General features: G+C 46.6%; 1 protein-coding gene across 2 annotated transcripts in view; it reads left to right on the top strand.

Annotated features, from left to right (window-relative positions):
- XRCC6 (X-ray repair cross complementing 6) overlaps positions 1-26356 on the top strand; it is a 141038-nt gene that overhangs the window by 27851 nt on the left and 86831 nt on the right. For both annotated transcript variants that reach the window (XM_030207770.1, XM_030207781.1), the window contains exon 5: positions 13886-14140. In XM_030207770.1, coding sequence (XP_030063630.1) covers positions 13886-14140 — 255 coding nt within the window. The remainder of the gene's footprint in view (positions 1-13885; positions 14141-26356) is intronic.

Here is a 26356-nt window from a genome sequence, read left to right as displayed (position 1 = left end):
TGCTCCCATTGTGGTAAACGTAGATCAGCAGCGGGGTTCTGTAAGATGTGCTCTTTAGACGCTAGAGCTAGTACGAGCATGGCGAGCGATGATTCTTCCTGGTAAATGGAGCTGGCAGCGGGCGCCATTTTGTAAGCGCCGCACGCCTCGACCCTCGCTGTTGCAGAGGAGTCTGAGTGCAGGGGGACGCTTCGGTTAAAGGCTACCAGAGGAGCTCCCGTTCCCATTTCTCCTGATTTGGAGACGGAGGGTCAGGGTGAGTGTTTCTCCCTGGAGTTTGTGCTTTTAATGCATAAAGCTTTCATGCTGAAAAGAGCTCTGCCGCACGTGTCTGACACTGCGCTGCTACCTGGTTTCCCCCCGGGTGTTGATGGCCCGGGGCTGGCTGATTCCCCCGAGCGTTGGAAGGACGCAAAACACAGACTGGTAAATTCCCTGTCAGAGAGTGGCGCACTTCTCTCCCCCCCTCCCCCCCCCCCCCCCCCGTGGTCGGGCGGTGTGGATTCTGAGGGTTCTGGCAGGGCCTCTTGGTCTGAAGAGCCAGAGGAAAGTGCCGGTTTGCCATGGGATCTGAATGATCCCAATGCTGTGAGGATTTTCCACCGCGATGAGCTGCCAGCGCTCATTTCGGACGCCTTGCAGGCCCTCTCGATTGATGATCCTGCCAAGGGCGAGGCCTCCTCTGGTAATCCGAGGATGGCGAGTACTAAGAAGCCTGCTCGAGCCTTTCCTGTGCATGACTCCATCCAAGAGCTTATTTCAGCTCAATGGTCTGAAACCGAAGGGCCTTTGAAAGTGGCCAGGGCTATGGGTCAGCTTTACCCTCTAAGTGAGGAGCACTTGGCCCCTTTGGAGATGCTTAAAGTGTTCGCCTTGGTCACGGCGGTGACTAAGAGGACCACCCTCCCCTTAGAGGGAAGGGTTGCCCTGAAAGATATACAGGACCGGTGGCTTGAATCCGCGTTGAAACGGTCATTTGAAATCTCTGGCCTCGCCTTAAGGGCTTCTATATGCAATTCCTATGCTGCCCGGACCTGCCTTTCTTGGTTACAACGGGCAGTGGAACAGCCCGCTGATGGTGCGGAGTCCCTCGCTGAGGTTGCACCGCGGATGGAGTCGGCCCTGTCATTTTTGGCTGACGCCCTCTATGATCTGGTCAGAGCTTCGGCTAAGCAGATGTCTGTGGCAGTTGCGGCCCGCCGCCTTCTATGGCTATGGCATTGGGCGGCTTACATGGCTTCAAAGCACAGGCTGGTGAAGCTTCCCTTTCGGGGCCACTTGTTATTTGGAGAGGAGCTGGAGAAGATTGTGAAAGACCTGGGGGACCCTAAACCCTAGCGCTTACCCGAGGATAGGCCGAGGCCTTCTTCCAAGGATTCTTTGTGGCCCTCCTCTTCCAGACCTCGCTTCTTTGAAGCTCGCAGATATCGCCCGAGGCGCTCTGCTGGGGTTTCTCAACGTGCCATTTTCAGCAGAGGAACAAGCGTTCCGCAGCGGCCGGTTCAAGGCCTGGAGTTGGGTGCTGGTCCATTCCTCGATTCCTGCAGTAGGAGGACGTCTTTCCCTCTTTCTCGAGGAATGGACCAAGATTACCTCCGATCAGTGTGAGTCCTGGACCTGATCAGAGAAGGTTACCGATTGGAATTCAGCGCCCCGGTGAGATATGTGTTTGTGGAGTCCCGATGCGGTACTGCCGTCAAACGGGCGGCGGTAGAGGAGACCTTACAAGTCTTGTTGCACCTTGGAGCAGTGATCCCTGAGCCTCCCACCAAACGCGGCTGCGGTCGCTACTCCATTTACTTTGTGGTGCCTCGGAAAGACGGGTCTTTCCGACCGATCCTCGACTCAGTCAACGAGGCTCTAAGAGTGCGACATTTTCGCATGGAAACCCTGTGCTCCGTCATTGCGGCGGTACAGCCAGGAGAATTTCTCATGTCTCTGGACCTAAAAGAAGCTTACTTGCACATGCCTATTTGGCCCCCGCATCAACGGTTTCTCCGGTTTGCGTTGTTGAGAAAACATTTCCAGTTTCGGGCCTTGCCTTTTGGCCTTGCCACAGCTCCCTGCAACTTTTCCAAGGTTGTGGTGGTAGTAGCTGCTTTTCTCAGGCGACAGGGTATCTGGGTTCACCCGTACCTTGACGACTGGCTCATCAGAGCGGATTCGGCAGACGAAAGTCATCTGGCCACAGCCAGAGTGGTCTCAGTACTGCAATCTCTGGGCTGGGTCGTCAATATACCCAAAAGTCACCTAACCCCCTCTCAATCTCTCAAATATTTGGGGGTTTGTCTTTCTACCCGACCAAAGGCGGTGCAAGCTTCAGAATCAGGTCCGTCTGCTCCTGCGGATGCCTCGCCCACGAGCTTGGGACTTTGTCCAGCTGCTGGGGTCGATGACGGCCACTTTGGAGGTAGTGCCATGGGTGAGAGCAAACTTGAGACCTCTGCAGATTGCCCTGCTTCAGCGATGGTCTCCAATGTCCCAGGATTGTCAACGCAGACTCACGTGGCTCCCTGCGGCCTGGCTCAGTATGGAGTGGTGGCTCTCAAACAGCATGCTGCGGTGAGAAATGCCGCTGGCTCTTCCCTCTTGGTGCCTGGTGATAACCGATGCCAGCCTGGTCGGCTGGGGAGCACATTGCAAGGGAAGCTAAGCCCAGGGCCTGTTGGGTGGTCCATCAATCGCTTGGAACTGAGAGATATTCCAGACTCTTCTGGCCTTTCACAAGACTCTGGAGGGGCTGACTGTCAGAGTTCTGTCGGACAATACAACAGATGTGGCCTACATAAATCGACAGGGTGGCACTCAGTGCAGAGCACTGGCCGCGGAGGCCGCTCAGATGTGCCACTGGGCCGAGCTACATCTGCAGCTTCTGTCAGCAGCTCACATAGCAGGTCAGAGCAACGTGCAAGCCGATTTTCTAAGCAGGCATCAAATCGACCCAGCGGAGTGGGAACTGGCAGACAGTGTTTCTTCAGATCTGTGTCAAATGGGGAACGCCCGTAGCGGATCTAATGGCATCAAGTGCAAATGCCAAAGTCCCGTGCTTTTTCAGCAGACAGAGAGGTCCTCACTCGGCGGGGTTGGATGCCTTGGCTCAATCCTGGCCTCCGGGCCTCCTGTATGTGTTCCCTCCTTGGCCCTTGATAGGGCGAGTCCTCCTGCGAATTCGGCTACATCAAGGAGTGGTGATTCTCATTGCCCCGGATTGGGCCAGACGGCCATGGTACGCGGATGCTGGTGGAGGCCCCTCTTCCTTTGCCGCTGGTACTGAACCTGTTGATGCAGCGCCTGGTGACCATGGAGGATCCCTGCCGCTTTGATCTTACGGTATGGCTCTTGAAAGGGTGCAATTGAGAGAGAGAGGCTATTCTAACAAAGTCATCTCCACTCTCTTGCAGGCCCGCAAGCGGTCCACTTCTGTTGCTTATGCTCCGATCTGGCGCCAGTTTGAGGTATGGTGTGTTTCAAAGGCGATCACACCCACGAGGGCTACAGTCTCGCCAATACTGGAGTTTTTGCAGGATGGTTTACCAAAAGGCTTGGCCTAAAATTCCCTGCGAGTGCAAGTGGCAGCATTGGCATGCTTTCGAGAGAAGGTCTTTGGCCTTTCCCTGGCCGCTCATCTGGACTTTGCCCAATTTCTATGAGGGGCGCTCCGGCTTCGCCCGCCAGTGCGGCTGCCGTGTCCAGCTTGGAGCCTGGGGCTGGTGTTGAAGGTGCTCCAGTGTTTGCCCTTTGAGCCACTGAGGCGAGCTTCAGAGAAGGATGTGACTCTAAAGACAGTCTTTTTGGTGGCCATAACTTCGGCGAGACGTGTGTCTGAGCTCCAGGCTCTGTCCTGTCGAGATCCCTTTCTGCAATTCTCAGAGTCCGGAGTTACGATGCGTACTGTACCTTCCTTCCTGCCTAAGGTGGTTTCAGCGTTTCACCTAAACCAGCCCATTTATCTGCCCTCCTTTACTAGGGAGGAGTTTCCGGAATCTTTTGGGCAGTTACATCTTCTGGATGTTCGCAGGGCTCTCTTGCAGTATCTGCAAATGTCAAATGACTTCAGGACCTCTGATCACCTTTTTGTCTTGTTGTCAGGTCCTCGAAGAGAGCCTCCAGTGTCTAAGGCCACTATAGCCCGTTGGCTCAAGGAAACCATTTTTTCTGCGTACCTGCTGTCAGGGTGGTCTACGCCTGACGCATTTAAAGCGCATTCCACAAGAGCGATTTCCTCTTCGTGGGCCAAAACAGGAGCACTCTCTCTTCAGGAAATCTGTAATGCGGCTACTTGGGCTTCTAAGCTCTCCTTCATCCGGCATTACAGGCTGTATGTTGCAGCAAAGCGGGACGCGCAGTTTGGAGCGCAAGTGCTTGCTCGGGGAGTGACAAGATTCCCGCCCTAACTAGGGAGTGTTTTTGTACATCCCATCAGTTAATGGATTCATCTGCTGCTGATGACAAGGAAGTATATGGAACTTTGTAAGGCTGAGTGCTTTGAAGATACGCCTCATAGTGTCCTCCTTCTCTGAACCCATATTTCCGGTGGAACATCTTGCACTTTGGAGGGTCCTCAGTCTCTCTTCACCATCAAGGTTGTATCCATTTGTATCTGCCATATATGGGCCGCATAGCCTCAGTTCTTCCTTTGTTTCTCCTTGACATGTGACCAATACTTTCCATGTACTGATCAAGCACTCTGCTTACATGCAGCTGCAGGGAGAAACTAAATTTATGCTGATGACAGCAAATCTGAGGGCTAGCAGGCCCATCTTACAGGACTAGTATAGGGAGGAATATACACCTGGGCCAGATGGTATACACAATAGAGTACTGAAAGAACTCAATCATGAAACTGTTGATCTGCTGTTACAAATGTGTAAAGGAAAGGGATAGAAAATAAAACAAAGAATAATATAATGCCTCTATATTGGTGTATGGTGCAAACTCACCTTGAGTATTGTGTGCAATTCTGGTCGCTGTATCTCAAAAAAGATAAAGCAGAATTAGAAAAGGTTTAATAAGGAGATCACGTGATGAGTTGAAGGGAGCAGACGTGGTATAGCTCTCTTCTGAGGCCTCGCCCTGTCACCCGCACCCAGCATAGAGGGCCACGGTTCCAAACCACCACCCCAAGAGGAGGAGACTGAAAAGGACTTTATGGACCTGTTTGTCACTCGTTCAGAATCCAGCATGCCTCCAAAAAGCGGGAAGAAAGAGGAGAAGACTAGACTGCTCGATAACAAGATGGCCGTAAACCCGGCACCAGAGAAAATCCCTGCGGAGTTTACCGACGCGCAGTTACAGCAACTGACTGTGGTTGTAAAGTCGGCAATGGAACCGCAACTTCAACAACTCCAGCAACTCTCGGGTCAACTCACCTCCCTTGAATCGCTATTGGCGGAAACCACAAAGCGAACGGGTGAGTTAGAACAGCGAATGTCGGCGGTGGAGGACGAGGAGGCTGGAATGTCGTCGCGGTTGACGGAGCTCACAGTTGGTGCAGAAACACACCCAGCTTGTAGATGAATTGGAAAATCGATCGAGGCGGCATAATTTGTGGATTATCGGGTTCCCGGAATCCACTCCGGAACACCACTTATCAGAAGTACTAGAGAAGTGGCTAAAATCGGAATTCGCCTTGTCAGATAGTGTTGAGCCATTGTGCCTTGAACGAGCCCATCGAGTGGGACGCAAGTCACGCCCAAATCAGTGACCAAGAGTAATTATGATTAAAGTACACAATTACATCCATAAAGTGGAAATCTTACGTGGGATGCAGCAGAAGAGAGACTCTAGCTTTTGAAGGTACGCCTGTTAAAATATTCCAGGAGTTTTCTGCTGCACTTCAAGAACGACGCCAAGCATTTGGACCTATATGTAAATCTTTAGCTCTCACTAAACAAAGATTCGCCTTGATATATCCTGCGATCCTAAAAGTATATTACCAGGAGAAATGGCAGACCTACAGAGCACCGCAGGAGGTTCCAACAGACTTACTTAGATCTCCTCCTCCTTGAGGATTAAACTTTAATAACCAGAGAGATCTGGGTGATAAAGAGTTCTAACTGTTGAAGTTGTGAGTATGTTATTGGAACAGGCTAATTTAATGAAGGTTAAACAACTTGCTGTCCTGGGGTGCGGGGTGGTGGGGGAGAGGAGAGGCCACCATCATTGATTTCCATAAGAGTTACAGTTTGGTTAATGTGTAGTAGCAGGTTGGATAAAGGATTGGGTCAGGGAGGGGGGTTGAGATCATGATTTAAGCACATTTTACGGGACTTACTGGGTTTACACGGGACCTACATATAATACCGGGTTTTATAGATACGGGGTGGCGAACTAGGTCACAGGGTTCCTTGGGCGAGGCTGGGCGCCCAAGGAATGGCATTAAACCTTTAGAATCTGCGGTGGATAAGTTGCACAAATGTAAAAGTTAAGTCCATACGCTTCACCACGTGGAACGTGGAAGGCATTTCAACTCCGATTAAAAGAGCGAAAATACTAGCAGCACTGAACTGGCATAAAACAGATGTGGGTTGCCTACAGGAAACTAGACTCTCGGCGGCAGAGCACGCAAAGTTAAAGCGCCAGTGGGTGGGAGAGGTCTACTCATCCGCATTTGGTGATCGTAAGGGTGGGGTGGCCATATTAATCCGGAAAGGCCTGGCGGTCAAGTCTGAGGTAGTAGAAGAGGACCAGGGCGGGCGCTATATTTTGATTTGGGTGTGGGTACAAGATAGGGAATTTATGATACTGGGCTTATATGGCCCAAATACCTATGATCCTAAATTTTTAGCTCAGTTAATCCGAGTGTGTATGCCCTACCTCTCGATGCAGCTCATGGTGATGGGTGACTTTAATCTGGTGTCCCATCCACAATATGACTGTTCCAACCCTCATTCAGCTCATAGAGGAGGTCCGAGATCACATGCTCTTTCTCATTTCATGCAAAAACTCAATTTGGTGGATACGTGGCGTAGTTTCCATCCAACAGAACGAGACTACACCCACGAATCACGTGCCCATGGGACTTCCTTCCGACTTGATTACATATTATTTTCTCACACCACCTTTCCATGGGTGTTGAATGTGGAAATTGGTCCGGAGGAGGTCTCGGACCACTCTATTGTGTGGATGGATGTGGAGTCCCCCGGGTTCTACCAGCAGGCGAGGAGGTGGAAGTTCCCAATTCACCTGTACCAAGATAAAGATTTTAGATCATATCTAGCTCAGAAATGGGAAGATTATACCAACAATAATGATCAACATAAGGATCAACCTGGCCTATTTTGGGCAACTGCTAAAGCAGTGCTGCGAGGCGATGATATAGCCTATGTCTCAGCTCATAACAAAAAAAATTGCCTCAGCAATATTAAAGTTAGAAAAAGACCTTAAAAGAGCTAAAAAGCAACATCTTAAACACTCTACTACATCCACAAAGTAACAGCTCCACACAGTCCAGGTGGCCCTTAATTCTTTATTACATCAGAAAGCCCGACGTTCCATGGCATATCAAAAATACAAATTTCAACGATATGGGGATCGGTCGGGGGCCTTTTTAACGAGATTGGTTCAGTCCGGGGGACCGCGGAAGCCAATTGTTACCCTTAGAGACCATAGGGGGAAACTCCATAATAAGAGTGAGGAGATAGCTGGAATCTTTAAGAACTTCTTTAGCTCTTTATATGAGTCATCTCAGACCGCAGGCTGCAAAGAGACCATTCAATTTTTAGATCAGGTAGGCCAGCCGCACTTGACAGAACAGGAGCAGAGTGACCTAGAGCTTCCTTTAAATCTTAAAGAAATACAAGATGTAATTAAATCCCTACCTGTGGGATCTGCGCCTGGGCCAGATGGATACTCAGGGGAGTTCTATAAGCTGTTGCCCCCCTCCTTCTACCCCAGGATACATGACTTTTATGAACAGATCATTGGGGAGGGTAAATTTCCATCATACTTCAATAAGGCATTCATTACGTTAATTCATAAACCAGGCCGCCCGGAGAATCAGTCTAATTCTTATAGACCTATCTCCTTAATCAATGTCGATCTCAAGATCCTGGCCAAAATCATAGCGAATCGACTATCAAACATTCTGCCCAGATTGGTTGGAGAGGAGCAGGTGGGCTTCGTCAAAACCAGACAAGCGGCTAGTAATGTTCGACGACTACTACTGGCCATGGCATCAAGCCAACAACAGCAAATTCCAACCTGTATGTATTCCCTCGACGCTGAAAAAGCATTTGATAAGATCGAATGGGAATACATATTTACTGTGTTGACCCATATGGGGTTTGGTGGGTGGACCTTTGGGGCCATAAGAGCCCTGTACTCAGGCCCGGAAGCAGCAGTGCTAATTAATGGAGTTCAGTCCCAATCTTTTTACATAAAAAAGGGTACTAGACAGGGATGCCCTCTCTCACCATCGCTTTTTATACTGGCCATGGAACCCCTGTTGAGGGCCATTAAATACTCAAGGGAGATCCCAGGGGTTCGAGTAGGGGGAGAAACAATTAAGGCCTTGTCCTTCGCAGATGATCTCATGATCATTACTACTCAGCCGCAGACTACTTTGGGAAAGCTGCTGGATATGATTCAAGAATTTGGGAGAATGTCAGGCTTTACCTTAAATGTGCATAAATCCATAGGCCTTAGGGTTTTCCCTACAACTGAGGGCGCACAGGAATTGGGTACTCCTCTATCTTGGGCAGAGAATAGAATTAAATACCCTGGCTCGTACATAACTCAGGATATGACGAGATTATATCATGAGAATGTAACTCCCTTGATGGAGATGACTTTTCATAAGTTGAGGTTGTGGACAGATTATCCCCTGTCCCTATTAGGTAGAATAGCGCTGTACAATATCCTGCTAGTGCTGAAGTGGATTTACATCTTTCAGACTCTGCCACTCTTCCTCAGGCCAGCAGACAAGAAGAAATTGAATAAACATCTACAATGTTTCCTGTGGAGAAAAAAGCTGGCTCGACTTTCCATTAAGTCCCTGTGTGTCCCGATGGAGCATGGAGGGTTGGGTTTGCTGAGCATTCGTTACCTTACTATAGCTAGTAGCATGTGGCATATTTCAGACTGGTTTCGATCAACTTCAGCATTTTCTGCTACTAAAATAGAGACGACACTCACTCGGGACACTCATTTTAGTTGCCTGCTTCATGTGGGAGGGGGCCCACTTCCACCCATATTGACTGACTCGCACATCCTTCCCACGGCAAAAACAACATGGAGGTGGATCTGCCGTCACCATCAGTTTTCAACAAGAACGACTCCATTTATGGCAATTTGTGGTAATCCTAACTTCCCTCCAGGAAACATTTATCCTGCATTTGCCAGATGGCAGAGGAACGGGCTAATTTACTTAGTTCATGTACTAACAGAGGAGGGCCAGATGCGGTCGTTTGAGGAGTTACAAAACCAATTCAGGTTACTACCCTCTGATCGTTCCATTATTACCAACTGAGGTACTATGTCCATAGCATCCCATGGACAACACTAACGGAAGATGTACAGGAGGAGTTGTCCTCCGCCTTTTCTTTGCAATCACAAACAAAGGTGCCAATGCGGATGCACCACAGACATATTAGAGACTCAGTGCAGGAGCCCAATTACACAGCATTGGCGGCATCTTGGAGCGAGGAGCTGGCAGTGTCAGTGTCAAGGCCAACTCTTCAAGATTTTGTTCTCAGTATCAAGAGTTCCTCAAAGTTGGTGTCGCATCAAGAGATGGATTATAAGTTTGCAATGAGGATACATATACAGTGGGGGAAATAAGTATTTGATCCCTTGCTGATTTTGTAAGTTTGCCCACTGACAAAGACATGAGCAGCCCATAATTGAAGGGTAGGTTATTGGTAACAGTGAGAGATAGCACATCACAAATTAAATCCGGAAAATCACATTGTGGAAAGTATATGAATTTATTTGCATTCTGCAGAGGGAAATAAGTATTTAATCCCTCTGGCAAACAAGACCTAATACTTGGTGGCAAAACCCTTGTTGGCAAGCACAGCGGTCAGACGTCTTCTGTAGTTGATGATGAGGTTTGCACACATGTCAGGAGGAATTTTGGTCCACTCCTCTTTGCAGATCATCTCTAAATCATTAAGAGTTCTGGGCTGTCGCTTGGCAACTCGCATCTTCAGCTCCCTCCATAAGTTTTCAATGGGATTAAGGTCTGGTGACTGGCTAGGCCACTCCATGACCCTAATGTGCTTCTTCCTGAGCCACTCCTTTGTTGCCTTGGCTGTATGTTTTGGGTCATTGTCGTGCTGGAAGACCCAGCCACGACCCATTTTTAAGGCCCTGGCGGAGGGAAGGAGGTTGTCACTCAGAATTGTATGGTACATGGCCCCATCCATTCTCCCATTGATGCGGTGAAGTAGTCCTGTGCCCTTAGCAGAGAAACACCCCCAAAACATAACATTTCCACCTCCATGCTTGACAGTGGGGACGGTGTTCTTTGGGTCATAGGCAGCATTTCTCTTCCTCCAAACACGGTGAGTTGAGTTCATGCCAAAGAGCTCAATTTTTGTCTCATCTGACCACAGCACCTTCTCCCAATCACTCTCGGCATCATCCAGGTGTTCACTGGCAAACTTCAGACGGGCCGTCACATGTGCCTTCCGGAGCAGGGGGACCTTGCGGGCACTGCAGGATTGCAATCCGTTATGTCGTAATGTGTTACCAATGGTTTTCGTGGTGACAGTGGTCCCAGCTGCCTTGAGATCATTGACAAGTTCCCCCCTTGTAGTTGTAGGCTGATTTCTAACCTTCCTCATGATCAAGGATACCCCACGAGGTGAGATTTTGCGTGGAGCCCCAGATCTTTGTCGATTGACAGTCATTTTGTACTTCTTCCATTTTCTTACTATGGCACCAACAGTTGTCTCCTTCTCGCCCAGCGTCTTACTGATGGTTTTGTAGCCCATTCCAGCCTTGTGCAGGTGTATGATCTTGTCCCTGACATCCTTAGACAGCTCCTTGCTCTTGGCCATTTTGTAGAGGTTAGAGTCTGACTGATTCACTGAGTCTGTGGACAGGTGTCTTTCATACAGGTGACCATTGCCGACAGCTGTCTGTCATGCAGGTAACGAGTTGATTTGGAGCATCTACCTGGTCTGTAGGGGCCAGATCTCTTACTGGTTGGTGGGGGATCAAATACTTATTTCCCTCTGCAGAATGCAAATAAATTCATATACTTTCCACAATGTGATTTTCCGGATTTAATTTGTGATGTGCTATCTCTCACTGTTACCAATAACCTACCCTTCAATTATGGGCTGCTCATGTCTTTGTCAGTGGGCAAACTTACAAAATCAGCAAGGGATCAAATACTTATTTCCACCACTGTATCGCCTCGAAGGGCATTCTATGCAGGAGTGTCTCCGGACGGTGCATGTCCTAAGTGTCTAGCTCAGGGCGCCACTTTGGGCCATATGTTTTGGTCCTGTCCCAAGATAACAGCCTTCTGGACTAATCTATTACAGTATATTTCAACATTGTGGCACACTACATGGAAGCGCACTCCCCTTTAATTGTTTGGAAAACCATTATTGATCACCCCTATACCAGCAGGATACAAAGGATTTGTACGCAGAGCAACAACAACAGCTAAAGCAGTTATCTTGAAAGAATGGATCTCCTCCAAAAGTCCTACAATCCAACAATGGCGCAGCAAAATGATTGACTGTATGAAGTTTGAGTGGAGAGTGGCTAGGTCTGATTTGAGGTTTTCAGAATCTGCCTTCTTTCGTGTTTGGACACCTTTTTGGCAAACACTCATTCCAACCGGAAAAGGACACCTTATGAACATGTGAACCCCTGTGAGAGACTTAGTGTATAAGTTTGCTACCATGTATCTTACCATTAAGGGAGGGAGGGAGGGAGGGGGGAGTTAGGGAGGGAGAAAAGTGTGAGCATAATTTTCTTTACATTTGGTAGAGTTGGTAGACATGTGAGAGTTTAAAGTATTCCCAGTGTAAGTTGCACTAGTTGTTGAAGTAAGTTCAAATTTTGTATATTATTTTGTTTCTATCTTATGTTTACTATGCTGTGATTGACTACATGACTCACAATAAACAGAAATTGAAATAGAAAAGGTTTAATAAAGGGTGATTTAAGGGAATGGAACTCCAGTCATAGGAGGAAAGGCTTAAGAGGTTAGGGTTCTTCACTTGGAAAAGAGGTGGCTGAGGGGAGGATATAATAGAGGTGTACAAAATCCTAAGTAGTGTAGAATGGGTAAACGTGAACCAATTGTTTATTCTTTCAAAAAGTACAAAGACTAGGGGGCACTCAATGAAGTTACATGGTAACACTTTTAAAATGAAAAGGAAGAAATATTTTGTCATTTAACTAATAGTTAAGCTGAGGACCTATGATCAGATTTGATCTCTAGATTAAATACACACAGGAAATCCAATATATTAGCATTTACCTTTCAAAAAAGAGACTCTGATAAAATGGAAACAAAAAAAATTGAGGAGCAGCTGCAAAGGTCAAAAGTTAACATTGGGCATGGATGCTATTCAAAAATCCAATCAAATTCTACTATTAAAGGATTCTTTTGATGAAAGAACTGTGTTCCCTTTGTTTTTAAAGGCCCTTTGTGCTGTTTTTCTGCTTGGACCTTTTTTGTACTTAGTTCCCTCTCTCTGTTACATGGTATTCAAAAATACCATACTGGAAGCCCAGACTAGATATAGGAAGAAGGCAGGAAGGCCAAACGACAGCTGGCATGATTAAAAAGCGAGGTGAAGAAAGCTATTAGAGCCAAAAGAAAATCCTTCAGAAAATGGAAGAAGGATCCGACTGAAAATAATAGGAAATGGCATGAGGGATGGCAAGTCAAATGCAAAGCGCTGATAAGGAAGGCAAAGAGACTTTGAAAAAAAGATTGCGTTGGAGGCAAAAACACATAGTAAAAACTTTTTTAGGTATATAAGAAGCAAGAAGCCAGTAAAATAATCAGTTGGACCACTAGATGAAAGAGGGATCACTACCTACACTGACTCTTCATTCTAGAGCTGTGTTTCCCAAGTCTAGTCCTGGAATACTCCTTGCCAGTCAGGTTTTCAGGATTTCCACAATGAATATGCATGAAAGATTTGTATATAATGAAGGCAGTGTATGCAAATCAAGTTCATTCATATTCATTTTGGATATCCTGAAAACCTGACTGGCAGTGGGTACTCAAGGACTGGACTTGAGAAACACTATTGTAGAGGATGCAAGGTCCTACAGAACAAAGGAATAAGACACTCAATACTTGTAACCATGTTAATGACTTAGGAAGGAATATAAGGTCAAAACCAAGATAAGAATATTTTTTTTGAATGGTGCAGTGACAGTAAACATCTACTGTACCTAAAAGTAACTCGCCTTGAGCTACAACTGGAAGACATGCACCAAATACAACTCAAGAAAGAAAAAACGTCTTGATACGCCATTTGTAAAAAAAAATTTGGTGGACCTAGTTTTCTGTCTTTGAGAATGTAATACTTGCTCTAGAGACAGCATCACACTTTATTTTCTCTTCTTTGTAGAAAGGTATCTGATTCTGCTTGCATTTATTTTATGGAAATATGCTGCTAGAATTACTATCTTGTATTTTTAATCCGTCATAAATGGAGACTTGGTTTGTTTTCCATTTTTACTCAGTTGGTCTGGACTGAAATTGTGTTTATACTTCAGTTTTGGAACTTTTTTTCTTGATTTGTGGTTTTGTAATTATGTAGACTTGTACATGGAAAAAATTGATAAAAATAATGGTACAAAATCCATTCTTCCTCTAAAACTAACCTTAGTTATTACAGTAGAGACTGGTTGAAGATCTTATTTAAATTTACATGGAATATTAATGCTTTTTCCCCCTCAGGTGCCAAGCGAGTGCTGGAGCTTGACAAGTACAAAGGGAAGAAGGGGAGAGCTTATTTTAGTGAGAACATTGGCCACAGCAAGGACTTCTCTCTGGGTCATGCTCTCTGGATCTGTGCCAATCTGTTCAGTGATGTCAAGCTGAGAATGAGCCACAAACGCATCATGCTGTTCACCAATGATGATCATCCTCATGTGGGCGACAGCACCAAAATCAATCTGGCATTCACTAAAGCCAGTGACCTTAGGGAGACAGGTCAGTAGCATAATAGCTAGTAGCATAATACCTTCAGCTGAAAGGTTGCTTAGCAGGCTGCCTCCCTTATTCCATGATGTTATTGAGATACAGTATTGCTTCAGCCTCTACTAGTGTAAGATAGCAATGAGAGTAAAAATGGATAATTACTTCTTAGCTCGTTCAGATAAGAGATTGCCCAGTAAGGCTGGAACAAGGCAGCTGTGCAAGTATATGGACCAGGTGGGCCTGATTTTTAATGTCTGGCACTGTCTACATCCAAGGAAACCAGGCTTTACCTGCTATTTGGCTGCCCATAAAACCTATGCTAAAATTGTTTGTTGGCTTGTTTTGTACACTCTGACTTGGTATGATGTGAGCACCATTTTACTTTAAGATCAATGTCTTAGTAACTCTGACATTTTCAGATGGTGATCCAGACAGAAGTCTGCCTACCTGGTCCACAAGTAGATCTTTGCTTATGATTTCTAAGGAGTCAATGCTGGAAGTTTCATATTAGAGCTATGAGCTGATGACTGAGCACATGGCTACTAATGTGAATGTAACATGAAAGCTTTGCTTGCCAATGCAGTAAGCTAGTCATATGCAAACTTGGAGTGGAGGAATAGCCTAATGGTTATTGCAGCAGGCTTTGATCCTGGCAACCTGGGTTCAATTCCCACTGCAGCTCCTTGTGACCTTGGGCAAGTCACTTAACCCTCCATTGCCCCAGGTACAAAAACTTAGATTGTGAGCCCTCTAGGGACAGAAAAAGTACCTGCATATATTGTGTACAGTGCTGCATACGTCTAGTAGCGCTATAGAAATGATTAGTACTAATAGTAACATGCAGATCTTGTGCACTAATCAGGATCAGCACACCAGATGCATGGACACAGTGTTCTGTGCTGAAGGCAGCTAGTACTAGTTCTGCCTTCTCCAGCTTTTGCAAGATTTGAGACCACTCGTCAGGCTGCATTTTATTGCTTGGGCCCATGCCCTCTGAAATTCCTTTCCCTGTTCCCTAAGGCAGCTAGTACTAGTTCTCCTTTCTCCTGCTTTTGCAAGATTTCAGACCACTCGTCAGGCTGCATTTTGTTTCTTGGCCCATGCCCTCTGAAATTCCCTTCCCTGTTCCTTAAGGCTGGAGGATAATCTCGAGAAGTTTAAAAGGTACCTTGAAGCCTACTTCCTTGAGCTGGCTTTTGATGAACAGCTGTGAGATGCCAGTGGTCTTTTTATACTCTTTGTTCTATATTTTTACCTTCTCTCTTTTTAATTCTCCTTCCTTTGCATGTTCTAGTTATTGTTATGTGAACTGCTTTGGTTGTAACCCAGAAAGGCAGTATATTAAGGACCAAATAAACATAAAACATTTCTGAGCAAAATGAAAGTGTTGGTGCACATCTGCGTATGTGCTGGAATGTTGTTCTTTGTGTAAATGGCGTCATCACAAAAAAATTTGAGTGCATTAAATTTTTAAGATGGCAGTATTTATACACAGAGCAAAGTTCTAGTATACGCACAGATAAAACTTCTTATGCTTAGTAATGTGTCTTAAAAAATAGTGGATGAAATGGGCCTTAAAGAAAGAAGTAAAAAGACGGCTACCACTGCTAGAAAGATATGCAACAAATAAACTAGCTAAAAAGAAATGCCCCTTCTTCCATTGGTGAACTCCATGCTACACCAATAGTTCACTGACCGAAGGAGGGGCATTCGTTTTTAACTAATTTATTTGTTAATAAAGTCTCCTGTTTTCTAACAATCATGTCTGCTCCTAAGCCTTTATTCCGTTTGGAAGTTGAAGACTCTTTGCCAGTCTGGTTCTTGAAATTTGTACCTAAAATTGAAAGAGCATTTCTCCGAGGACAAGCAGGCTGCTTGTTCTCACGACTGGGTGATGTCCATGGCAGCCCCCACGAACGGAAATCTTCCTAGCAACAAAGATTGCTAGAGCCTTCGAGTGCGTGCAACGCACATGCGCGGCCATCTTCCCGCCCATCGCGCGAGAGTCCCGACAGTTCTTTTCTTTCCACGGTAAGGGAGTGACTGCCTACGGTTTCTCTCCGTGTGCCCTTGAAAAGAGCCTTTGGTTTCATGGTCTTTTTTCCGCTTTTTTCTTTAGTTTTCGCTCTGTGGAGCTGTTTCTTTTAAAACAAACAAAAAAAATCCTTTATTTCTTAGGTTTTTCCCTCTTAAGTTTCCTTTCGTTTCCGTCGCAACCTCTTAGGCCATACGTACGTGTTTCTCCATTTTGTGCCCTTTTTGGCATCATCAAGAATTTTGACTTCGCCGCCGCTATTTTTCCGTCCATGACATCAAGGATTCCCAGCGGCTTCAAGAAGTGTGGTCGATGCAACTGGGCAATCTCAGGTACCGATCCCCACTCGTGGTGTATCCAGTGCCTTGGGCCCGACCATCGCCCAGACGCGTGTGTCTTAGCCTTAAAAGGCGGACACAGGCGTCGAGACTAGCTCAGCGGGACCGTCTGTTTGGAGCTTTACCCGGGACTTCAGCGTCGACATCGGTACCGTGGTCGGCGGCATTGATGTCGGCACCGGAGATGGGATCGGGAGCGCAGGTAATGGCTGTTTGGAGACCACCACACGTTGGGAGCAGTGAGCCATCAAGTGGGTCTCCTGCTGTGCAGGCCCAATGGGACCGACCTCTTTCGGACCCGACCCCGAGGAGGCATTTGGATTCCACGTCCTCCTCGTCGGTACCGAGGACTACCGATGACGTGCATCGAGCGAAGGCTAAGAAGCATCGCCATCAATCTCCTTCTAGACACGGTACCAGGAGCTCCAGGCCGTCAAAGGATTCGGCACCCGTGAAGCGTTGACGCCGGGAGGACCGCTCACCCTCCATATAAGAGGTGTCGGTGCATCGGTCTTCGGACAGCCCGGTACCGCCTCCTCGCCCTTTGCAGATTCTGCCTCCGACTCCTGCACCGGGCCCACAGCCTTTCCTGGCAGAGACTCTGGACAAGCGCATCCGAGCCATTCTCCCAGGTCTTCTGGAAGGGCTGCTGCATCAGTCTGTTCCGGTACCGGAGGTGCTTGTGCCCTTGGTACCGGTGATGGAAGCAGCGGCTGGCTCTATGCCTGTGGTGCGGTCTCCGACGCCAGTACCGCTTGCGGTATCGGCGTCTGCTGCCACCCAGGTCGACTCCCTGTCAACATCACTGGAGGGAGCTTCATCACCGCCGGCACGGGAGTTGACTTCTCAGCATAGCCATCGAGGATGGGGTTCCTTGGCGTCGAGACGGGCACGGTTTCGGACTGCAGTCAGAGAACTCTTGTCCGATACCGAGGAGGATGCCTCCTGGGTGGGAGGAAGAGGAGGATCCCAGATATTTCTCTTCTGAGGAGTCTTGTGGTCTTCCCTCTGATCCTACTCCTTCACCAGAAGGAAAGCCTTCTCCCCAGGAGAGTCTTTCTTTTTTTTTCTTTTTTTCTTTTTTTTGAAAGTGTGTTTATTAGCATTTTCATATCAAACAAACATCATAAACAGCATATCCTTACATCCCCATCAGAACTATACAATATCCCTTTGCCCTCCCCCCTCCCTCCAGGGTATTCAGAAGGAGGAATCTTATCCCAGAACAAAGAGACAACCGCCTCCACTAGAGATCACACTGATAAACCCCTCCACCCCATGTATGCAGTCCATGTTTTTAGAAACCGAATCATACCACCTCTCCGTAAAGCAGTAAGTTTATCCATTAGACAGCAGTAGTCCACCTTAGTCAAAACCTGATCCACCGTCGGGACCGCAATTTGTTTCCACATTCTTGCAATTAAAGTCCTAGCTGCTGTAACAATATGAGCCATCAGATTGTGTTGCGAGCCACGGCTCATCTGTGGTGGGATATTCAGCAAACATAAGCCTGGACTAAGGATGACCGCAACTCCTAGGCCTCCCTGCAATCGGGTTTGTAGGTTTCTCCAAAACTGTTGAATCACCGGACAGTCCCACCATATATGCCAAAAAGTTCCTATGGACCCACATTTGCGCCAGCATTGTGCCTCACCAGTTTTAAAAATGCAGGCTATTCTGCTAGGGGTCATCGGAGAGTCTTTCTTTCTCTTCATTTGTCCGGGAAATGTCTGTGGGCATTCCCTTCCCTGTGGTGTCTGTGGATGAGCCCAGAACTGAGATGCTCAAGGTCCTTGACTATCCTTCTCCACCTAAGGAGTCATCCACTGTCCCTTTGCATAATGTCCTTAAGGAGACATTGCTTAGGAACTGGATGAAACCACTAAGTAATCCCACCATTCCCAAAAAAGCTGAGTCCCAATATCGGATTCACTGAGAACCTGAGTTGATGAGGACGCAGTTACCGCACGACTCTATGGTTGTGGATTCCGCTCTCAAGAGAGCCAGGAGTTCTAGGGATTTTGCCTTGGCACCCCCGGGACGAGAATCTAGAACTCTGGACTCTTTTGGGTGGAAGGCCTATCAGTCCTCTATGCTCGTGTCCAAAATTCAGTCTTACCAGCTCTACACGAGCATCCACATGCAGAACAATGTGAAGCAACTGGCAGACTTGGTGGACAAGCTCCCTGTGGAGCACGCCAGGCCTTTTCAGGAGGTGATCAGGCAGCTGAAGGCGTGTCACAAATTCCTCTCCAGGGGTGTTTACGATACTTTTGATGTTGCGTCCAGATCCGCTGCTCAAGGTATAGTGATGCGCAGACTCTCATGGCTGCGTGCCTCTGACCTGAACAATCGTACCCACCGGGCGCCTTCTGCATCTACCTCAACAGGTAGACTGTTTTTCCGGGGAAGGAGGACTGCTCCCTATGCTTACAATAAGCGTAGGTACAATCCACCTTCCCGACAGCCTTCTCAGGCTCGGCACCAGCGCGCTCGTTCGCGTCAACAGGGTGCGCCCAGACAGGCCCCTGCAGCTCCCCAGCAAAAGCAAGGGATGGGCTTTTCACTGGCTCAGGCTGAGCATAGCCTCTCTAAAGGTGCCTGTGCCGGACGATCTACTGGTCGGGGGGAGGCTAAAATTTTTTTAACAAAGGTGGCCTCTCATATCCTCCGATTGGTGGGTTCTTTATATAGTCCGGTTCAGGTATTCCCTCAGTTTGATTTCCAGACCTCCAAATTGCCCACTGGGAGCTCAATCCTTCAGCTTCCAGCACAGGCAGGTATTTGCAGAGGAACTCTCCACCCTTCTCAGTGCCAGTGTGATCGAGCCCGTTCCACCAGGGGAAGAAGGGCTGGGATTCTATTCCAGGTACTTCCTTGTGCAAAAGCAAACTGGGGATGCGTCCCATCCTAGACCTAAGGGCCCTGAACAAATTTCTGGTCCGAGAAAAGTTCAGGATGCTTTCCCTGGGCACCCTTCTTCCCATGATTCAGGAAAACGATTGGCTATGCTCTCTGGACTTAAAGGATGCTTATACACACATCCCGATACTTCCCGCTCACAGGAAGTATCTTCGATTCCGTCTGGGAACACAGCACTTCTAGTATTGTGTGCTGCCCAGGGTGTTTACAAAATGCCTAGCGGTAGTTGCAGCGTCGCTACGTAGACTGGGAGTGCACGTGTTCCCTTATCTTGATGATTGGCTGGTGAAGAACACCTCAGAGGCAGGAGCTCTACAGTCTATACAGATGACTATTCAACTTCTGGAGCTACTCGGGTTTGTTATAAATTACCCAAAGTCCCATCTCCTTCCAATTCAGAAACTAGAATTCATAGGAGCTCTGCTGGACTCAGACTGCTCATGCCTATCTCCCCGAGGCGAGGGCAGACAACCTTCTGTCTCTTGTCTCCATGGCCAGAGTGTCTCAGCAGATCACAACTCGGCAGAAGTTGAGACTTCTAGGCCATATGGCCTCATCAGTTCATGTGACTCCCATGGCTCATCTTCACATGAGATCAGCTCAATGGACCCTAGCTTCTCAGTGGTATCAAGCCACAGGGGATCTAGAGGATGCGATCCAGCTGTCCACCAATTTTCACAATTCCCTGCAGTGGTGGACAGTTCGATCCAATTTGGTCTTGGGACGTCCCTTTCAAATTCCTCAGCCACAAAAAGTGCTGACAACTGTTGCATCCCTTCTGGGTTGGGAAGCCCATGTCGATGGGCTTCACACTCAAGGAGTTTGGTCCCTCCAGGAAAAAGGTCTTCAAATCAACCTCCTGGAACGCTCTAAAGAGATTGGTTATAATAACAAATCATTCAAATTCGGACAGACAATCAGGTTGCCATGTGCTACATCAACAAGCAGGGGGGTACCAGATCTCTGGCCGACAGATTGAGCAAGATAATGCAACCTCACGAGTGGTCGCTCAACTCGGGCATGGTACGCAGGATCTTCCAAGTGTGGGGCACCCCCTTGGTGGATCTTTTTGCCACTCAGCTCAATCACAAGGTCCCTCAGTTCTGTTCCAGACTTCAGACACACGACAGACTAGCATCGGATGCCTTTCTTCTTCATTGGGGGCAGGGCCTTCTGTATGCGTATCCTCCCATATCTCTAGTAGGGAAGACTTTGAAACTCAAGCAAGACCGCGGAACCATGATTCTGATTGTGCCCTTTTGGCCACGTCAGATTTGGTTCCCTCTTCTTCTGGAGTTGTCCTCCGAAGAACTGTAGAGATTGGAGTGTTTTCCAACCCTCATCACTCAGAACAAGGGGGAGCTTCTACATCCCAACCTCCAGTCTCTGGCTCTCTCGGCCTGGATGTTGAGAGCGTAGACTTCACCTCCTTGGATCTTTCTGAGGGTGTCTCCCGAGTCTTGCTTCCAGGAAAGATTCCACGAAGAGGTGTTACTTTTTTAAATGGAGGAGGTTTGTCGTCTGGTGTGACAGCAAGGTCCTAGATCCTCGCTCTTGTCCTACACAGACCCTGCTTGAATACCTTCTACATTTATCAGAGTCTTGTCTCAAGACCAACTCCGTAAGAGTTCACCTTAGTGCGATTAGTGCTTTTCATTATCATGTAGAAGGTAAGCCCATCTCTGGACAGCCTTTAGTTGTTCGTTTCATGAGAGGTTTGCTTTTGTCAAAGCCCCCGTCAAACCTCCACCAGTGTCATGGGATCTCAATGTCGTTCTCACCCAGCTGTTGAAACCTCCTTTTGAGCCACTGAATTCCTGCCATCTGAAGTATTTGACCTAGAAGGTCATTTTCCTGGTGGCTGTTACTTCAGCTCGTAGAGTCAGTGAGCTTCAAGCCTTGGTAGCCCACACTCCGTATACTAAATTTCATCATAACAGAGTAGTCCTCCGCACTCACCCTAAGTTCTTGCCGAAGGTGGTGTCGGGGTTCCATCTTAACCAGTCAATTGTCTTGCCAACATTCTTTCCCCGTCCTCATACCCACCCTGCTGAACGTCAGTTGCATACATTGGACTGCAAGAGAGCATTGGCCTTCTATGTGGAGCGGACAAGCCCCTTCAGACAGTCTGCCCAAATGTTTGTTTCTTTTGATCCTAACAGAAGGGGAGTTGCTGTGGGGAAACGCACCATTTCCAATTGGCTAGCAGATTGCATTTCCTTCACTTATGCCTAAGCTGGGCTGACTCTTGAGGGTCATATCACGGCTCATAGTGTTCGAGCCATGGCAGCGTCAGTGGCCCACTTGAAGTCAGCCACTGTAGAAGAGATTTGTAAGGCTGCGACGTGGTCATCAATCCACACATTCACTTCTCACTACTGCCTTCAGCAGGATACCCAACGCGACAGTCGGTTTGGGCAGTCGGTGCTGCAGAATCTGTTCGGGGTTTAGAATCCAGCTCCACCCTCCTAGAACCATTTTTGTTCTGTTCCAGGCTGCGCACTCAGATGTTTCTTCGTAGGTCAATCCTTGTTATGTCCTCGCTGTTGCGAGGCCCAATTGACCTTTCTTTGTTTTGAGTGAGCCTGGGGGCTAGGGATACCCCAGTCGTGAGAACAAGCAGTCTGCTTGTCCTCGGAGAAAATGAAAATACATACCTGTAGCAGGTATTCTCCGAGGACAGCAGGCTGATTGTTCTCACATACCCGCCCACCTCCCCTTTGGAGTTGTCTTTGTCCTTGTTTGCTTTATTGAACTGTCGGGACTCTCGCGCAACGAGCGGGAAGATGGCCGCGCCCGCGTGCGCTCAAAGGCTCTAGCAAGCTTTGTTGCTAGGAAGATTTCCGTTCGTGGGGGCTGCCGTGGACATCACCCAATCTTGAGAACAATCAGCCTGCTGTCCTCGGAGAATACCTGCTACAGGTATGTATCTTCATTTTTTGCTTTCATCTATGCCAGCATAAAGCTACCTCTCACTTTCTCATGGCAAACAGCTTTTCTGGGCTTGCATATAACCTGTATATTTCTTTAAAATGCAGATATTTATAAATTTCTTGCCCAAGACCATTTGATCACAAATTTACCTTAGCCCATTCCTGATCTATAAAGGAGCGATCTCAGAGTATATGCTTTTTGCTGGATCCTTTCCACCAATTCCTGATCACCTTTAATTCCTTGTACAACCTTAAGAATAACTTTCTGCAACTTCCGCTATGAAACAATATGTTTTGACCCCAACCTCCCTTTGGATTCCTCTCAAGGTCCCACAAAGTAGAGCTCCTCATTAGAATCTCAATTGGAAGTATGCAAAAAAAAATGGAATTGATAACCCTGTTTTCTTCACTCTAGCTTTGGAGATTGACACCATCTTGTACAAAGTTCTTGAAGTACTGCACTTCTCCTGACCTTAAGCGTGAATGGAACACTCCATTCCGGGAAGGAGAAAGGTGTAAAATCTTGCAGTTTACTACTAGGCCGCACCTGCCCTCTAAGCCCCCTCACCTGTTACAGTGGAAGCAAAGGGTGACTGAACAACTCCTGTCTGTCTTCTCCTTCCTCCCCTTCTCCCTTGCCACACTTGAAAATTGAAAGTGGTCACAAAAATGTCTTTTTCGCCCCCACCCTTTAAGCACTGCACCTTTTATAGTAAGTTTTTTTTTTAAGAGGTCTTTCTTAAAATTCCAATGTAAAACACTCAAAAGATACAGTAACCTTTGTACAAAGCAGTTTAATATATGGCATTGCAAAAAGGAATGACAATGTAATAAAGCCAGACACAAGTGCACATGTCCTTTAAATTTTAAAAGAAAATAAAGAAGAACAGGATACAGCAAACAATAACCAGCAAAATCCCCCACCTCTTGTCATTTAAAGAGAATGCTATAGTAACCCCCCCCCCCCCCCCCCATAATTCCCGAATAACCTAAACAACAGGAACAGGGAAAGCAAAATACCTAATTGAAATTGTTTTTAGGCTGCTTGTATTCCTTCCCAAATTAGCATGAACCAGCCATTCTCAACTAGGAGGGGTAAAAGAAACCAAAGCTACATGCATATGAGAGAGTCAATTTTATTCACTTACCAAATACAATAGTTTCTCATGAGAGATCAACAGTTACATAACGAGATGTTTTCTGTTTGCATGTCCAAAATATTATTCTGATTCAGCTGCTTATATCGTTTGTTTCAGACAATGATTTACAAGACTTTTTCTGCAAAATATCCTTCTCACAGATTATTATCTGATTTCCAGCATCTGGTTTCCTTAAGCTGTTAGACAACATTCTTCCTGTTTGTTTACATTAGTTTTTTTCCCAGGCCTGCTTGCCCCCCTAAGGGTGTCAGAATAGTCTATACATTCCAGAGTCATGCAGGCTCGTCAATCTCTGATACAGATTTATCAATCTCTGGCCTTTTAACCCATTCCATAGTGCATAACTTGTGCTCATAATTCTACAAAATCAGCTTTGTTGGCCCTCTGATGAAGAAGAAAAATACTCTCAGCTTAAATGTGGGGAAAGAAAATGAGCTCAATAAGAGTAGTTGGACATAACTATATCCTCTCCCATTTTGATAAAGTATGCCTACACTTAGCAAGTAAGTTCAGTCAACCATTTAATCAGTGATGTGGTTGAAACATCTTCCAATCAGTGATATTACTACTGCTACTACTTATCATTTCTATAGTGTTACTAGATGTACGCAGCGCTGTACACTGGACATAAAGAGACAGTCCTTGCTCGACAGAGCTTACAATCTAATTAGGACAGACAAATAGAACAAATAAGAGATAAGGGAATTATTAAGGTGGGAATGATAAAACATGGGTACTGAACAAGTGAGTAAGGATTAGGAGTTAAAAGCCTGCAAGGTTAGCTGAGCAGCATTCAGAACGTGTTTTACTAGTTTCAGTTGTCTCCGAGTCAAACCTAAGGGAGTTTTGTTAAAAAGATAAATGCCTGGGTCCCATGATGTGGAGTGCCCTATCCAGTTGCAGCCTATGTTGAATAACCCTCCAATAAGCTTGATTTTGTACAGTTAAACCAAATGTGACTCTTTGTACCAGTCTTCTCACATTGTCTCCAACACTTGGAGACCCTGGGAAAGAGCTGATGAAGTCTTACAGGAGTAAGATACCACCGATATAAAACCTTAATTTAATTCTTTTATGTTAACACCATTGAATTCTTGGCCAGAGCTTTCTCCATTGTATCCCACACATGCTCCTGATATTGAACCCCTGGTTCCCTCTTCTAGTTCACATTATGTAAATAATATGTCCACAGGCCCTTCCTCAGATACCTATAGAGACAGAAAATGAGCCCTCTACTACCTAGAAAATGTTCACATACATGTCTTAGAAGGGACTCCTTGTTCAACACTTGACCTCTTCTTACAAGTTCTTGTCTTTTAGATTTTCTTGTCGGGGGTGGGGGGGTTAGTATTTATTTTTCCATGTCCACTGTTTTCACTGACTTCAGTGCTGTTAGGCTGTTCTGTCAGAATGTTTGTTTGGTTTTGGTTATCACAGTCGTTTAATTTTGTCTGCCAACTTTTTTCTGTAGACCTCATTCACACAATGGCAAACATGTTTTGCACATGTTGGATTTCAGATGGCCTTGGCCTTCTGTTAGTAGCAGTTGAAGGCTCTTAGAAAGCTTTCCAGCTTTTTGTGTCTTTTGATCCCAGTAAGCCTGGAATTGGTATTGTCAAATACATATTGTCTGAGTGGTTCCCAAACCTGGTCCTGGAGGTACCCCGACTAGTCAGGTTTTCGGACTATCCACAATGAATATTCATGTATTATGGTCTTTCACTTTATTCACATATCAAAAATACTCGCAAAACAATATTTCTAAACTAAAATCACACACACAAAATCATAATTTATGTTGAGATAAGACAATTGGTATATCCTCCATTATCATTTCTTCCAGTAATACTAGTTACATCAGTTCACGTATCTCAGTCTGGTCCTTTAAGTTGAATTTGTGAAATGATTACCAACTTGACTCCTCTCAACAATGAAAGCAATTATGGAATATTTGACTTGGCCTTTGTAAAGTTGCCTTCAGCTGTTTCTATTCCATATATTCATGTCGCTGGAAGTACTCCTTTGCATGCAAATCTGTCTCATGAATATTCATTATGGTTATCCTGAAAACCTGACTGGCTGGGGTACGTCCAGGATCAGGTTTGGGAACCACTGGGCTAGTAGATTGCACCTTTTTGTGTTTTTCTGAGCAGGCCTGTACCAAGGGGGTCATATTAAGTCCCCCACCATAGGAGCCGTAGAGAGGCATTTTTGAAAGGAACGTCCAAATTTTGATTTGGACGTCCTCGCAAAACGTCCTGATCCAGGGGCAGGGAAACACGTTTTTTTGAAACAAGATGGATGTCCATCTTTCGTTTCGAAAATACCGTCAGGTATTTGGTCGTCCCTAGACATGGATGTTTCTGATTTTCGGCGATTTTCGAAACCAAGGATGTCTATCTCAGAAACAACCAAATGCAAGCCATTTGGTCATGGAAGGAGCCAGCATTTGTAGTGCACTGGTCCCCCTGACATGCCAGGACACCAACCAGGTACCCTAGGGGGCACTGGAGTGGACTTCATAAATTGCTCCCAGGAACATAGCTCCCTTACCTTGTGTGCTGAGCCCTCCAAAACCCACTACCCACAACTGTACACCACTACCATAGACCTTATGAGTGAAGGGGGGGCACCTAGATGTGGGTACAGTGGGTTTGTGGTGGGTTTTGGAGGGCTCGCTGTTTTTCTCCAAATATGTAACAGGTGGGGGGGATGGGGCTGGGTCCGCCTGTCTGAAGTGCACTGCACCCACTAAAACTGCTCCAGGGACCTGCATACTGCTGTCACGGACTCGAGTATGACATCTGAGGCTGGTACGACATATTTTTAAAGATGTTTTT

Source organism: Microcaecilia unicolor, chromosome 1, assembly GCF_901765095.1.
Source record: "Microcaecilia unicolor chromosome 1, aMicUni1.1, whole genome shotgun sequence".
NCBI classification, from domain to species: Eukaryota; Metazoa; Chordata; class Amphibia; order Gymnophiona; family Siphonopidae; genus Microcaecilia; species Microcaecilia unicolor.
The sequence above is the reverse complement of the archived record's forward strand: the minus strand, read 5'-3'. Positions and strand labels throughout refer to the sequence as shown.